The sequence below is a fragment of the Protopterus annectens genome, chromosome 3.part0 (genome assembly GCF_019279795.1).
Source record: "Protopterus annectens isolate FY-2018-M chromosome 3.part0, PAN1.0, whole genome shotgun sequence".
NCBI lineage: Eukaryota > Metazoa > Chordata > Ceratodontiformes > Protopteridae > Protopterus > Protopterus annectens.
The window spans coordinates 22,480,196-22,496,052 of NC_056731.1; the positions used below are offsets into that span (position 1 = coordinate 22,480,196).

Sequence of the window (15,857 nt, forward strand, 5' to 3'; positions counted from 1 at the left end):
CATTTCAACTATAGTGATAGCAATGTTTTGTTTTTTCTCATTTAAAACAAACGCTTGCAAGATTTACATTAAGCCTTATCAATCTGAGTGAAATACTTAATATGTGGAGATTGCGATTGCTGGACAGTGCATTTAAGCCAATGTTGCTGAAACTAGCTTTTGTGCCGCCCATATCCCAAATAGTATTATGTGCAGCGAACAGTACCTATTCATTTCTGGCGCCAGTATTTTCATTATGATGCATGCCTGCTTCACCGTATTACGTTATATAACAATCTGTACAACTGCCACATCTCGCAGAAGTCTCCAGGCCTAGTGCTATCACATTCTTGGATGCAACCTATTTCTGCTGGAAGCTGAAGATTTATGCATACAGAAGCTGGCCATTTGGGATTTTGATAATCTAGTAGTGAGCAGTCTTTAGGCTACTGACAACAAAATATTACCATCCCATAATAATAAAATGTGATCTTTTAGGGATAAATATCTGGCAAGTAGTTTAACTGAAGTACCACAGTTATTTGCAGTCTCTTGATAATGGCACTTGGAGTTGTTTGTATGTAATATGCCCACAATCATAATGCTAAGAGGAATATGTTAATACCAATAAAATTCATCACATTCTCAGTGGCTGTCTGTCAGACCCAGCATAGTGCACGATTTAGGAATGCATGTATACATGTATGTACGCATGAATGCATGTGAGTATCTATCTATCTATCCATCTATCTAATCTGTCTTGCTGCATTATAGTAAGGTCTGTAAAATACTAAAATATCAGCAATGGTTCTGAGTAATAAATATTGAATGCAACATATACATAAATTATGGTTTTCCTTATTTGACAATATCAGCTCTTTCTTTGACACATCAGGTATCCTGTAGTATTTTTGTTTATCATCTGACAAGATCAAGGACACTAACATAACTGTTTCAGTTTTTATTTTCATTCATTTCACTTCATGTCGAACTAAATAAATAAGAAATAGCCTTATGGAGGCATTTTATTTTAAGCAAGGCATCAAAATTGCCAAGAATAGATGAAGCTTGAGCAACATGCTAATTTTAAGTTATCAGGCCACTACTCACATCTATCAAAACTAATTTTGCAGTCTCATGTCCAATGAGCAGGAACAGAGTGTTCTACAGGCTGCATAATATTAAAGGTTAAAGCATTTTTAAATGTCACTTTGTGCACACATATCTTGCAAGCTGTTCCTAGGACCTATGAAATGATACAGTTCCATACCATTCTGCCCGTCCCCCCTCTCTCACTCACACTCTCTCTCTCTCTGTCTCCCTCTCTCTCTCTCTTTGTGTGTGTGTGTGTGTGTGTGTGTGTGTGTGTGTGTGTGTGCGTGTGTGTGTGTGTGTGTGTGTGTGTGTGTGTGTGTGTGTGTGTGTGTGTGTGTGTGTGTGTGTGTGCGTGTGTGTATGTGTGTGTGTTTGTGTGCATGTGTGCCTCACCAATCAGTTTGCAGATTCCTACAGATATAGCCAAGTAAACTTGCACATTGCCAATGCATCGTCTATTTTACTTTAACAGTTAAGTCAAACTACTAGAGATAAAAGTAACTGTTTAGATAAATAGCCAAGATACATTCAAGAAGGATTTTAAAGACAGTAAACTATAGTTTCTATCAAAAATAAAAGCTTAGAGAGCCTGAGTGAAGGGTAAGACCTGTGTAGTCACGTGAACTAGTGAACAGCCCTCTACATGTGCACACTTGCAGGGTGTGGGTGAAAAGTATACTACTTTTAGTAACAATATGGCATAGGAGATCAGAGGGCACAGTAACCCACCACAGTGCCAGAGACATGGCAAATGTCCGCCGATTCCACAGATGATGCTACTGCATGTTAAGCATGTGGGAATGGGATAAGGGCTATGGCAAAAATAAATAATCCCTAGCAGCAGGATAATGTTACATTGGTATGTTGTTATCGCCTCTCCTATACAAAATACCAGACCAGGTCAGGAGGAAACAGTCACATTTGGTCAGATGTTGGAAAGGCATAGAATAAAAATATGGCTTTTAGTGAAAAGTCAACACAGTAAAAGTAGCTTTATAAACAATATGTAATATACTGCCCACTGTCTGCAGTAATTAATACTGTTTTGTTTTCTGTCTTTTTATTCACAGTGCATTTACATAACTGCATACTGCAAGAATTAGAAATTGGAGGGAGAGCAGATTATTGTAAAAGATGACCGGGTCAGGAAATGTGGAGTAAAGAAGTGGCAGGTGAAGCTGAATGGGGAGTAGCAGCAATGAAATGGAGTGCTGCTGCTGGATTTCCTGCCTGCTCATGAGCTGAATGTCATGGGGGAGGGTGGTGCAGTGGTAGCGTTGTTGCCTCACAGCAAGAGGTTCTCCTGTTCGATTTTCGGCCGGAGTGTGGGGAGTGCCTTCTGTGTGGAGTCTGCATGTCCTCCCCATGGTTGGGTGGGCATTCGAAAGACATGTGTAAATGGGTGTGCCTTTGTTGAAGGTTGAATGTCGAGCTGGCACCTCGGTATTCATGAAAATCTACTGCCAATCATTAGCGGACCTGAGTTCCGCTGTGGCGACCCCTAACCGGGAAAAGCCTAAAGACAACAACAACACAGTAGGGGTTGAAGGATGTGAACCTTCTTGAGACAGGAGCCAAGGCAGTTTAAGTAGACCTGTTCTTGGTAGAGAGGTTAAGGGTATGGGTGGGGTTTAGTACTGCTGAGAGCTGATTTGCTGATCTCATGTATTGGCCTGAGATGTAGTGGGAGGATGGAGAGATGACTGGCACATAATCATCAGAAGAGCAGAATAGCAGAGAATGTGCACTGTCAAATAAAGATATTACAATAAAGTCAGGAGGACAATCCAGGAATAGGAGAGGTTGGGACAAAACTGAGTTGGGATGGGCTGAAAGTAGTGTGGAGATGCAGAATTATGGGAAGCATGTAATGATTTTGAATAAATGTTTAGGGTTCAAAACAAAGCTATTGAAAGCTTTCCATAATGAATTACTTCTGTATTAAAGCATGGAACAAAATGTGTGACTAGTATAGTTAGAATTGATGAGATTTTGCTTAAATCTTATTTATTAATCAGTTTATAAACATAATATAATGAAAACAAAGAGAACAATACAGTAATATAAGTACGATGAACAGCATATAAACATAATGAAAAGAAACAGAACAATACAGTAATATAAATACAGAACAATATTTACGTAGAGCAAAATATGCAGTCAATAATAATATTTTGAAGTTGAATATGAGTAAACTGTGGTAGATGTCAATCTGTTTAGTTTATGAGCAAGTAATAGGCAAATACTTGTCCCATCCAGGTGATTTCCTACTTTCTATGTTCAACTTAGAAAAAAAAGTCTTTCAATTCTTCTTAGCAATGTTTGAAACTTAATCCGATCACCTGTTTTTGTTATGTATTGTCTTCCACTCTTTTGGGAATACTATTTCAAGAAAAAAATGAAGCAACAAGTCTTATATGTGTATCATCCCTGGGCCAAAGCATACTCTGTCCCCATCAGGCCTAGCCCACAAAATGTCTGGGTAAAGTAATCTGTTTATTGAAAGTGTGTTCCCAGGTTTCACCACATCATGTCCATCTCTTTCTTTTAGCCTCTGGTAATCTCAGAACATATGTTCTGTGCTCACTTCTTACTGCACCTCCAGCATTTTCACTTAGGCAGCCTTGATTTTTCATACAATCTGTCCAGTGTCAGATGCCAATAATGCAAGCTCCACATCTGCGTATCTCAGATATGTGTCTAATTTTAGGAGAGAGAAACAAATCTCCTAAACCTCGTTTTATCGCTGTGTATTTAGTAAACAATGTTTCCTTACTCTTCCACTTGATTTGTTAAATATTCATAGGACTGTAACTTTTCTTATTTTTTAGTCCCTATATATACCTCTACCTTTCTTTAGGCTATCTCATTTTTCCAAGGTAGGAACCTCTTTTATACCTTCTCTTTGATTTTGTTATGTCCTAAATAGCCTGTAGTTAGCCGCATGTGTACAAAGTATTGGTTAAGTTGCCTGATTATTTTCTTTAATGTTTGTAATTTTGTGATTTTCTCCTTTCTCTGACCATTGTTAATATTATTTTTGGATGAGATGCTTCCATTCTGTAGGACCAAGTTTCTTCCTTTTTGTATTTTTCTTTCAAATAGCACTCAACACCCGAGGATTAGTCCTGTTTTTCAGATATTGCATCTATCCTAATAAAGAGTTGCGGATGTTTGCTTAAGCATTCATTTTTTTCCAATTTATGAATTAAATAATTTAGCAAATATTTTCTAAGTATGTGAATTGAGAAATGCCAGTTACTCCCACTTACCTGCTCCTCTTCATTTACTGTTTTCTTTAGTGTTCGTCTGTAAGCCACAGCGTTTGTTGACACCAAACCTCTCAACCCTTTACAGCAAAAAATCTAGACAAAGCCCAAAATAATAAGGGGGGGCAAAGGCGCAAAAATAGGGACAGATTTTAAATATTGCTCTTATAAATTTAGAAAGTTGCTAGAATAACAGTATTTGTGCTAGCCTACATTTTTCTGGAGGATATGGAGTCTGAAACTCAAATGCATGGGATTATTTATTGACTTCATTACTCAGTGATTTGTCAGAAACCCACAGATGTTATGAGGAACACATGTAATCTTATGGACTCTCCTAGCTATTGCAAGGAAGAACATTACATTAAACTGGAAATCCAAAGCTTCTCCAACTTTTAAGCAATTCATGAATATGGTGTCAGCAGTATCGCAATTGGAAATGAACACTATTAAAGGAAGAACTGAAAGAACTACATCATTATACGTAGCATGGCAAAAAGTAACTGAAATAATAGAGAATAATGACTGCAGCAGATTATAATCAAGAAACAATTGTATAGAAAGTCAATTATATGTCAACAATAGACACCCTTGTAAATACTTTATTTTGGTTTTAATGTTTGATATCTGTTTAGAGGTTTTAGCCTACCTTTTTAAATAATTTGTAAATACTTCATTGTCATAAATAACCTGCATTCATGTTTTCTTGTTTTTGGAAATGAATAAAAATATTTAAAAAAAAAAAAATATGAGGCAAAAATCTGGACATTCTGTGAAATTCTGGAGAGTTAAGAGATATGGCTGACACATGTAAAACTTGAAAAACAAAAAAAAAATGAATGTGAAAACAGTTCCAAAACCCACTTTATCACAGGTTAAGCACTTTCATCAGTAAAATACCTGATTTCTTCAGAACAATAGCATTTCACACATCCTGACCATAAATACGTTTACAATATATCACATGACTCCATTAATTACCCTTAGGTTAACTCTTAAAATGCCTAACTAAGCCTCTAAACAAGTAAAAGAAATAAAAAAATGATGTGTATATGCATATGTATATACGTAAAAGCATTCCAACTGACACACAACCATAAAAAATGAAAAATAAACACTTACTTTAAAGATGTCAAACAATAATAATAAATTAAACGTCATTGAACTAAACTTTCCCCTTGTTACCATATCCATGGTAATCAAAATATTTACCTACAGTGTCATAGAGCCAGTTCAGCTTTTAACTTTAATATACAACTAATAGATATAGACTCATTGAGTCCCAGGGGTGCACCAGCATTGCATTTCAATTTCATTTTAATTCCTTGTGACATTAGCAAGATACCCAATTCACCCTAAAGAGGCACTGTGCTTGGTTGTCTCTCCCACCTCTAAACTCAGGTCACCTATGCTGTAGCCAGGGTTCTGTCCCTCTGTCCTACCAGTGCAAGAGCTTGATATTCTTTCTTTTCTCATCAGGACTCCAGTGAAAAGATGTGTTGCATGGCACAGATGGACTTTTCCAGGATACAAATACATATGCAATTCTGTTTCTCTAGTTTCTTGCTATTACAAACATTTTAGCTGCACTGTTTGATATTAATTATATGATACCCTTATAGGTAGTAGATATGCAACTATATGGTAAACTTTGCTGATGAGGAAAATGTAGTTTGGGAGGACTGTGCAGTGCTGCAGGACAGGGACATAATAGGGACACAGAATGATCACCACTGGGTTGAAGGTGTAGCATACATTAATGCAGTATGTAACCATGGCTGACAAACAACTGAGGATTATCACCCCATTAATGGCATGAAGAATCATGAGTAGAGAATGGTTTAGGGCTGTACAGCTGCAGAAGCAATGTGATTGTACAGGAACTAAGTGGGTGTTAATGGTCACTGAGGATAAAGCCCTGCTTGAGGCATAGTTGCCTGAACTGTCCTTCATTGGCATAAAGGGTAACCATGGAGCATTGCTGTTTACTATGCACCCTATAGTCATATCACAAAATAACACTTATCTACAATCACTGATGCATGTTATGGATGTCTCAGTATATGTGTTTGTATTATTACAGATACTGTAGTTTGCTGAGTTTCTTTAAAAAAATCTCCCTCTTGTCTGAGTTTTTTTAAGTCTTTGAGTTAATATAACATAGAGATCATGAGCATATGTGGACAATGCATCATACTGAGTGATGCAGGGTGTCAAGACCCTACAAAAAAGTATTTTTCCAGTTGGTGGTGGTGTTTATTTTAGTGCTTTGTTAAGACTATGAATTAGTGTTCTTTAGATTTTAGTTATGGTGCTTTTGACAACTTGAGTAAGTGAGATGATATCTTTTATAATAGATTCACAGATGTGATATAGTTGTCCTATAGCAATTACCCACAAAACACAGTTTTCACATTGCTCACTGCATTTTCTGTGTGTGTGTGTGTGTGTGTGTGTGTGTGTGTGTGTGTGTGTGTGTGTGTGTGTGTGTGTGTGCCTCTGTGCACTGTTATGGCTACACACATGGTGCTGAGCCATGTGAGGGTGCTGAGAGGCTCAGTTTAGGGCAGAATGGTTATAAACAGTGTAGGCAGCAGGGTATACTGTAGAGCATGTATCTCACTCTTGCAGATCTATACCATAAACTGCATGAGTGCATGTCTGACATGATGTATGTAAACATACATGTATGTGCCTTTTTTTTGCAGAAAGGATTATACTGCTGTGTGTCACATCCACAAGTGGCATGTCATACATATCTTGGAGATTAATTAACAAGGAGGTACATGCATAACGTTTTGATCAGCTGGATGGACAGGGGGCAATGATTTACATTTGGATGGCACCAAAAACATATATGTATGTGATCAAATAGGACAAGCCTAGCTGGAGTGTCACAGTGCTAGTACCACATACAAGGTAGAACACAAAACTTCCAGCACTACAGGTGTGTTGCAATTAGTCAACTAACCAATGATCATGCAACCACAGAAGTCAGGGAGTGAAGTCAAGTCATAGCAAGCTGCCGTTTCTATCCACAGATCCCTTTTCTGTTACTATTCAAAGATCAGTAGAGCCAGAGGACTATTCAAGCAAGCCAATGTGCTGCCCATATACCAGATCCAGTGGCAGAATATTCAGAGTGAGTGGATGCAGCCACCAGCATGACTGCAGAAGCAGTTTATCAGGCAGTCAGACTGAGTACCTGTGTGAATGAAAGTCCATGGAATACACTTTGACTTACCTTGGAAATGCCTTTTCCAGTCTTCAAAGTGCTGTCAACCACAGAGGTGATGCAATCCTCAAACAGATATGGTAACAAATTCCGAATTACTGTTGGCTCTGTGTGAGACTCATAAGCTGACTGACACTATTGTCACACTGGTGTATCATGTTTTGCATGATCCTGTTACTGAAAAGTCCATGTTATATAATCCACATAATACGTGCAGTACAGGGGCAACATCTGAGTTGCCGCAAGCCACACCTACATGAAGCAAATCACCAGATGCTAAGATTGACTCCCCACCTATGTATTCCCTTTTTCTGACCCCAGTGTCTGTCAACTAGGAACCAGTACCATCACTGGGCCCATCTTTTAATTAGAAGGTCCCAATACTTGCTGTGGTACAGCTGCAACATTGCCAAACCCTGTGGGACATGCCTGCATACACTTTAGTGGGCAGCACATTAAATCAGACTAGTAATCACTAACTTGCTTCAGTGCATTTATGCTGGCCATCTTTGAATAGCATGGAATATTGTGTATTCCATCTGCTGTTTAACTCCCATTGTTTCTATCTGGTTTCTAGTTATCATGGTGATTAAGATACTCAACACAGTGTGAACCAGAGTATCTGTAATGTGACAAACACAGTTTCCCTGCAGTTTTCATTTGCAGTTTGTTCAGTTTTCATTTGCAGTTTGTGGTGTTGTATAGACATATTACCATCAAACACACACACACACACACACACACACATCCACGCACACACACACACACACACACACACACACACACACACACACACAGTCAACTAATATTTATGCCTGCCTTTTTAATAAAGGTAACAAAACTTTTATTGAAATAAACTAATAGGGAAAAAATATGATGTTTTTCCAGAATAATGGGAATCTTACAGTTGTCTTGTGTTTGTAAAGGGAAATTGCCTAGCGTCAAGATTTTTGCTGCACAATGAAGTTTCTGATTGCAGCTTTTCATTTTAGTCACTTAGCATATGCAGTATACCAAGTGGATTATATAGTTATTTATCTGACTCCTTATCAGAACAGTGAGACCTGATCTTACAACTGTACACATCTTGACAATGAAGTATCATCTGCATTTCAGACAGAAAGCAATACATTTTAAAACTTGTTGTGACACCTTTAAATCATTTTTACAAGGAGATTCACTACCTGTGCACCACTAGCTTTGGGGGAATGCTGCTGTTTATATATAATAAATCGTGTGACTGCTGTGTTCAGTGCAGTGGAAATACACAGAGATACCGCAGTGTTGGACTTGGTATTCTCTCTCAGTCACACTTTATGTTCCTCTCTTCTATGGATTACAGTTTCAGTATTTGGAATTTCTTCAACAAGCTTTTTATTTTTTATGACAATCAGGAAAGTAAAGAATGCTATTCCATTATATGTATGATTTAAATAAATCTAATATTATACTTCATATGTGTAAAAAATGATGGACATGACTCAGGGCATTTAACATTGAAAATGTATTTCACCTAGTTTATCACTTTCTTTCTGAATCTAAAACAAATGCATTTGCAAGATTAGCTAAATCATATTTGTCTTTATTTTAGGGGGGTGATTAGAGCAGACATAAACCTGCAGAATGTTGACATCGATCAGTGTTCCAAGGAAGGCTGGTTTGCAGGAACTAACAGATGCCATTCAAACAGTACTGAGGTAAGGTCATCCTGCCTGGCCAAATCACTGATTTTTGAATGACATAACCACACATATCTGTTCAACAATTATCTGTACAGTAATCATTGTGGCAGTATACTGAGCTTGTTCATTTGTACAGGTGTCTCTTAAATGGGTGATAATTTGTGCAGATGTTTACATTAATGAAAGTATATGGTAGCTGCAATCATGTGATAGTCACAGTCACTTCAGAAGTTGAAATATGTTGGAAAAGTGTGCAGAACAAGTATCAACCAATCGGTTAATGACAGTTATAGAGCTATATCTTTTATAACAAGATTTATAAAGTCTAGGAAATCAGAAATGATGAAGTCATTATTTGTTAGTTACCTTAGACCCAAACATGACCATGGAATAACAATATGGAAACCTTATAAGAAAACAATCATGCACAAATTAGAAAGAGTACAGTGGAAATATACCAAGGGCATCGATGGATATGAAGATTTAAGATATTATGAAGGACTATAATATCAGAACCTGTACAGTGTCTCTTACAGATATTTACAAGGAGATACTGTTCAGGTATATAGGGCATTGTGAGGCAACTACCTCTGGAAATGTTTGGGGCAAAGTACTAGCAAATCATCTGACAGCCTATGTAGAAGATTTTATAGGAATGAGAAGTGCTAATTGTTCTCTGAGTGAGTAGCTGATGCATGGAACAGACTATCAAATTACATTAAAGCAAGTGCTAGTTTACATATTTTTAGAACAACATGGACACTTGTTATGGGTATAATTGGTTTGATATATTGGCAGGAAAATGGGGTTCTGTTGTCTGTACCTGAAATATTTGTATGTATTTATGTATGTAAAGATACGTTTTATACCGTGCTACCTTGAACTAAATACTGTGGCAAACTAGTCACTGACTAGGTTTTAGAAATAAAACTAATCTTGTATGTGACATTGGAAGTAAGAAGTTATCTGTTGGACTGTATGTGATTTTTCTCATATCTGTAGAAGAAACAGTTTCTTATTCCTCAGATTTACAAAACAGGCCTCTAACTTCAAGGAAATGTTGAGATGGGACTACTGTGCTTTCCTTATTGTATCCACTGCAGACTTGATGGACTTTAAACAATCCTGGAAGCTGTACAAGATCTTTACATGACTAACAGTGAAATGAGTATATAGCCCACTTTTCCAAAGTGAATGAGCTTAGCTCAAACATTTTTATTTTATAGCTGCTGAATATTAATAAAAATCAGTGATAGTTTATGTTCCAGTTATCTCCAGTCAGTGGTAGGAGTAGATTTGTTTAGCTGCAGTTAATGTTTTTCTGCCACCATTTATCTTTTATAACCTTTTATTTTATTATTTTTTTGTCCAAGCACATACAATAAATGTACTATTTTAAACTTTTATTTCCTAATTTCAGTTAAGCAGACTATTTTATCTAATTACAAAAATTTGTGTCTGGTGTTCTTATTAGTATTTAAGGGTATTGGCAAAGTGTTAGTAAGTCATTCACTCTTAGCATCTGTCTTTTGAGTGGTGACTGATTCACCCATGGCTATTAAATGATTATAATATGCTTAGTTGATTGTAATGATGGATAGTAATTGGCCACCTGGTGTATTAGATTGGTCTAGTTGGTGGCATCACTACTGTAAAGACATAAGGGGCACAGACACTAGAAAATATAGCATTGTGTGTATGGAACAATGGATAAAACAGTTTTGGCTAAATTTCAGTTACTGTTGGCAAGATAGCACTAGAAGGAATTGGACCATGAAAAACGTGGGAAAAAACATCAGAAATCAGTGATTATAATGTTGCTATGCAAGTCTTTAGTGTATGGGGCTATTGAGTGTGGAAGGGGGTGGCCATAACATGAGGCATTAGTGCAAATGTACTATATGCTCTTAAGGTCAGTTGTTCCTCAAATATTAATCGGTTTTCATCAATGGGTTTCATGAAACTGTAGTCTCTGATCATCCCATTTTAAATAATTGTAACAATATAGATTATCAGGTCATAGCATGTCTGTCATTAGCAAACATTTAAAGAAGGCAAGTAGAAGAGCATGGTAAAAGAAATCCCAGAAATTATTTTGTATGTTCTCATAATATAATGATAGCTCAGGAATCACATATGAACTTGTTAAATGAAGTAAAGCACTGATCTCACTATGTCATTTTCAAGCTCAGCCCTGGATGATAACAAAAATAAAAAGCATTCAGTAAATTCAGTCAAATTAAAGATAGTTAAATGGTAGTTGATAAGAACATGATTTGTGGTGTGTGTGTGTGTGTGTGTGTGTGTTTGTGTGCATGCGTGTGCGTGCGTGTGTGTGCATGTGTGTGCGTGTGTGTGTGTGTGTGTGTGTGTGTGTGTGTGTGTGTAAAGACAGATACATAGATATATATATATATATATATATATATATATATATATTTATATATAGAGATAGATACTGATACACATATAAATGTGTGTATGTGTGCGTGTGTGTGTGTGTGTGTGTGTGTGTGTGTGTGTGTGTGTGTGTGTGTGTGTGTGTGTGTGTGTGTGTGTGTGTGTCTGTGTGTGTCTGTGTGTGAGTGTGTGTGTGTGTAAAGACAGATACATAGATATATAGATATATAGAGATAGATACTGATACACATATAAATGTGTGTATGTGTGTGTGTGTGTGTGTGTGTGTTTGTGTGTGTATGTGTGTGTGTGTGTGTGTGTGTGTGTGTGTGTGTGTGTGTGTATAAATATATATGTGTGTGTGTATATATATCGTGTGCGGTGTGGGTGCGTGTGTAAAAAAAAAATATATATATATATATATATATATATATATATATATATATTCTTTTGGAAGAGGTAATCAGGTTGACAACTGTAACTGACAGGAATAAATTGCACAGAAAAACAATCTTGGAGCAGAAAAAATGCAAGAAAAAAGCTGTTTAACGTTTTTAATTCAATGTAAACACACTGGTACCTTGGCTTTTCACCTTCAATGGATAACAAGCATTACAAACTGCCATCTTTTTATACAAATTCAAAGCCCTAATTAACCAATTAATTCATTAAGAATTTAAAGTGCAAAGACTATACTTTTTATAATCATCTTAAGTGAATACACCTTTACAATACACTATACAATTTAACATTTTAAAATACATATTTTAGAAATATTTATAACTTTTAAACTACTAAACATTTTTAACATTATTTTAACATTTACATTTTTTAAAGATAAATTTAAGTACAAAATAGGCTTATTTAATTTTCCAAGTTTAAAAGTTGTTTCTCTCATAAATTGCCTAGACCCTAATGTCATCTTTAAGGGCAATAGCATGGAGCACAGAAGACAAGTTGCACAATCTCGAGGATGCACTTCACATTCAGTACATATTGTGCAGATGGAGCAGGACATATCTTCCTTCACAATCTATGAATTTTATGTTTGTAGATTTGTCAGTGTGGCTGTTAGAAAGGACATTGACTGCCGGGCTGGTTGGCACAAGGGAAGCATTCTGATCTGATTGTGACATGTATCATTAAACTGTTTTTTCCAAAGGAATTTGTGTGAAGAAAGTGCCAGTCATTATAAGAGCACCTCATTGCCTTATTCTGCATGAGTGGGCACAGACTAACTTTCTTGGATTTGTGTTAGCTTACCCCACTGAGAATGACTGGTACATCAGCAGTATTGTATCTTTCAAATGGATACAAATGCGGAGGGGTCGTTTGCATTTGTACATCATGCACAAAGTACTATTGCTAAACATTGGGGTAATAATTTATAGCATCATACACCACTGTATATCACATTTTATGAATTGTAAATGGCTTTGATTCACCATTATAGAACATACCAAACTTGCTCCAAGGTACACCTTTTTTATAAACAGTGCTTTGAAAGAATATAGAGAGATTAGCCTTTGATGACACATGTTTACTGATATATTTTTTATTTGGACTTCCAATGAAAAATGATAAATTGTTAGGTTTACAGGTACATATAGAACTCAGGATATTGTTATTATGAATTGTTAGGTTTACAGGTACATATAGAACTCAGGATATTGTTATTAATGGTCTAGCAGATCCTCCACTAGAGTTTGTTTATATAATATATAAGATATTAAAATACTTTGAAATTTTGTATGGTACAATATGAAATTTCATTATCTTTCAAGGAAAGTCAATAACAACTACAAGCAAATCACACAAAAAAACCCAAACAGTTCTGGAACTCTATTAATTCTCTCCTTAAACCTGGTACAATAAATAACCCTTGCCCAGACCCCAGCAAATCTGAACTTGAAATTACAATAATGTTGAATACCTTCTTTACCTCTTCTATTGCTGAGCTAACCAAGATCTTTACCAACAATAACCCTCCACCTCCTACTGCTCAATCCTCCGCTCCCCCCCCCACTTATGAACTCAAACCCATCTCCACCACACTAATAAAGAGACTTCTCACTAAACTCAAACCTTGCTCCACTGCCCCTGACAGCATTCCTTCCACCTTCTTAAAAATTACCTCTGACAGTATTGCTCTTCCTATCAGCATCCAGATCAATAGAGCACTACTTGAACCCTATGTACCCAAACTATGGAGTTCTGCTTTTAACACCTCCAATTTCCACCCCATAGCCATCCTCTCCCCAATCTCCAAAATTCTTGAAAAATGTATCCACTTACAACTCCTGCCATTACTTACCAAACACCAACTACTCTCCCCTACCCAACATGGCTTCCATCCTGGACACAATACCAACTCCACCCTTCTCTCCTTCCTACAGTCTGTCAATTCTGCTCATGACTGTGGCAATATTGTATCCTCTGTTCTGCTAGACTTATCTAAAGCCTTCGATACCATCTCCCATAGTCACCTATTAAATCATCTGTCTAACCTCAACATCTCCAATAAAACTCTTTCCTGGTTCTCCAGCTACCTTTCTGATAGATCCCAAGCCGTGAAATGGGGCCAGGCCACCTCTACTTTCCTCCCAACACCCACTGGAGTACCCCAAGGTTCAATCCTTGGCCCATTGCTTTTCAACATCTTTATTAACAACTTCCACAAAGCCATACCTAACACCAAAATTGTGCAATATGCTGATGATTCCACTCTGATCTGCCTTGCCTCTAACCTAAAAGCTCTCCAATTTCTAACTCAAACTGCTTTCTCCACCACCGAAAATTGGATGCTCCAAAATCACCTCTCACTAAATTGCCAACAAAACAAAGATCCTTCTGTTCTCTCCCTCAAAATCCTTCCCTGTCGACAAAAACTTACTCCATATCACCAGTCTTAACAACTCCATTATCGAGGTCGTACCCTCAGCCAAACTTCTTGGTGTAACCATTGATGAACACCTAAAATTTAATAATCACATCCAGCTAAATATCAAGAAAACGCACATAAAACTAGGCCTACTTCCAGAAACAATCACTTCCTCTCTCCTTCCACCAGACTAACACTCACCACCACCTACCTACTCCCCTCTCTACTGTATGGCGCTCCTCTGCTCACTAATTTATCTTCCTCTCTCACCTCCAAACTGGAAGTATGTTACAATAAAATTGCCAAATTCGGCACAAATGCAAAATCCTCCTCTCACCACTGCACCTCCCTTCACTCTCTAAACTGGCTTGAACTCCCCAATCTACTTAACCTCCACCAAATCACCACTGCACACAAATTACTGTTCCAACCTACTAAATGTCCTGCACTATCCAATATTCTGCAACCTTATAACCCCCCCAGACTCCTTAGATCTACCCACCAAAACTTGATCATCATCATCCATAAACCCACGCGCCCTGCTGGGCAGCTTCTGCTATCTTATTCCCTAGCTAAAAAATGGAATGCTCTGCCCTCCACACTGAGAACCTGTGACAACCTTAATAACTTCAAAACTCAAATTCATTTTTACCTATATCTAAATAGGAATGCAACTGTACTCTTCCACCCATTCCTCTCATGCTCTCCCCTCCGTTTACCGCAGGTTAACCTACTTACCTCCCTAACCTCACTTTAAATGAATGATTATTTTTGTAAACAACAGCAATTTTAGCCACAATTCTATATGTCTGTTTTCACTCCTGAAGCTAAACTGCTTATTTATTTTCTCACTCCTTTGAATGCTACTTGTTGCTTGCAATCTCTAACTTCCTTTGTTATTAACCATGTAATAAAACTTTGTATTGTGGAGCTTTCTCCCCAAGCCTCCACTGTAAGTATTCTGTAAATAAACTTTAATGTTTAGCTTTTCTCCCCAAGCCTCTACTAAAATAACCTCCCTAAGCCCTGTGAACTAAATTGTAAATATTTTATTTCTCTTTTCTTTAGAATGCTACCTGTTGTTTGTAATCTGAACTTTCTTTGCAACTAATCATGAATTTTTCTTTGTAACTAGTCATGTAATTTTCTTTGTAATTAATCTTGTAATGTTCTTGTAATTTAATCATGTACTTAAACTTTGTATTGTGGAGCTTTTCTCCCCGGGCCTCCACTGAAAACGGGCTTTCCAGGCCCAGTGGACCTCCCCGGTCATCAAACTGGAATAGATAAATAAATAAATAAATAAATAAATAAAC

At 37.0% G+C, this 15,857-nt stretch overlaps 1 protein-coding gene across 1 annotated transcript in view; it reads left to right on the forward strand.

The window, feature by feature from the left end:
- Positions 1-15,857, forward strand: part of LOC122797338 (probable G-protein coupled receptor 158) — an 873,085-nt gene that overhangs the window by 237,310 nt on the left and 619,918 nt on the right. The window contains exon 2 of the mRNA XM_044066150.1: positions 9,170-9,275. Within this exon, the coding sequence (XP_043922085.1) occupies positions 9,170-9,275 (106 nt within the window). The remainder of the gene's footprint in view (positions 1-9,169; positions 9,276-15,857) is intronic.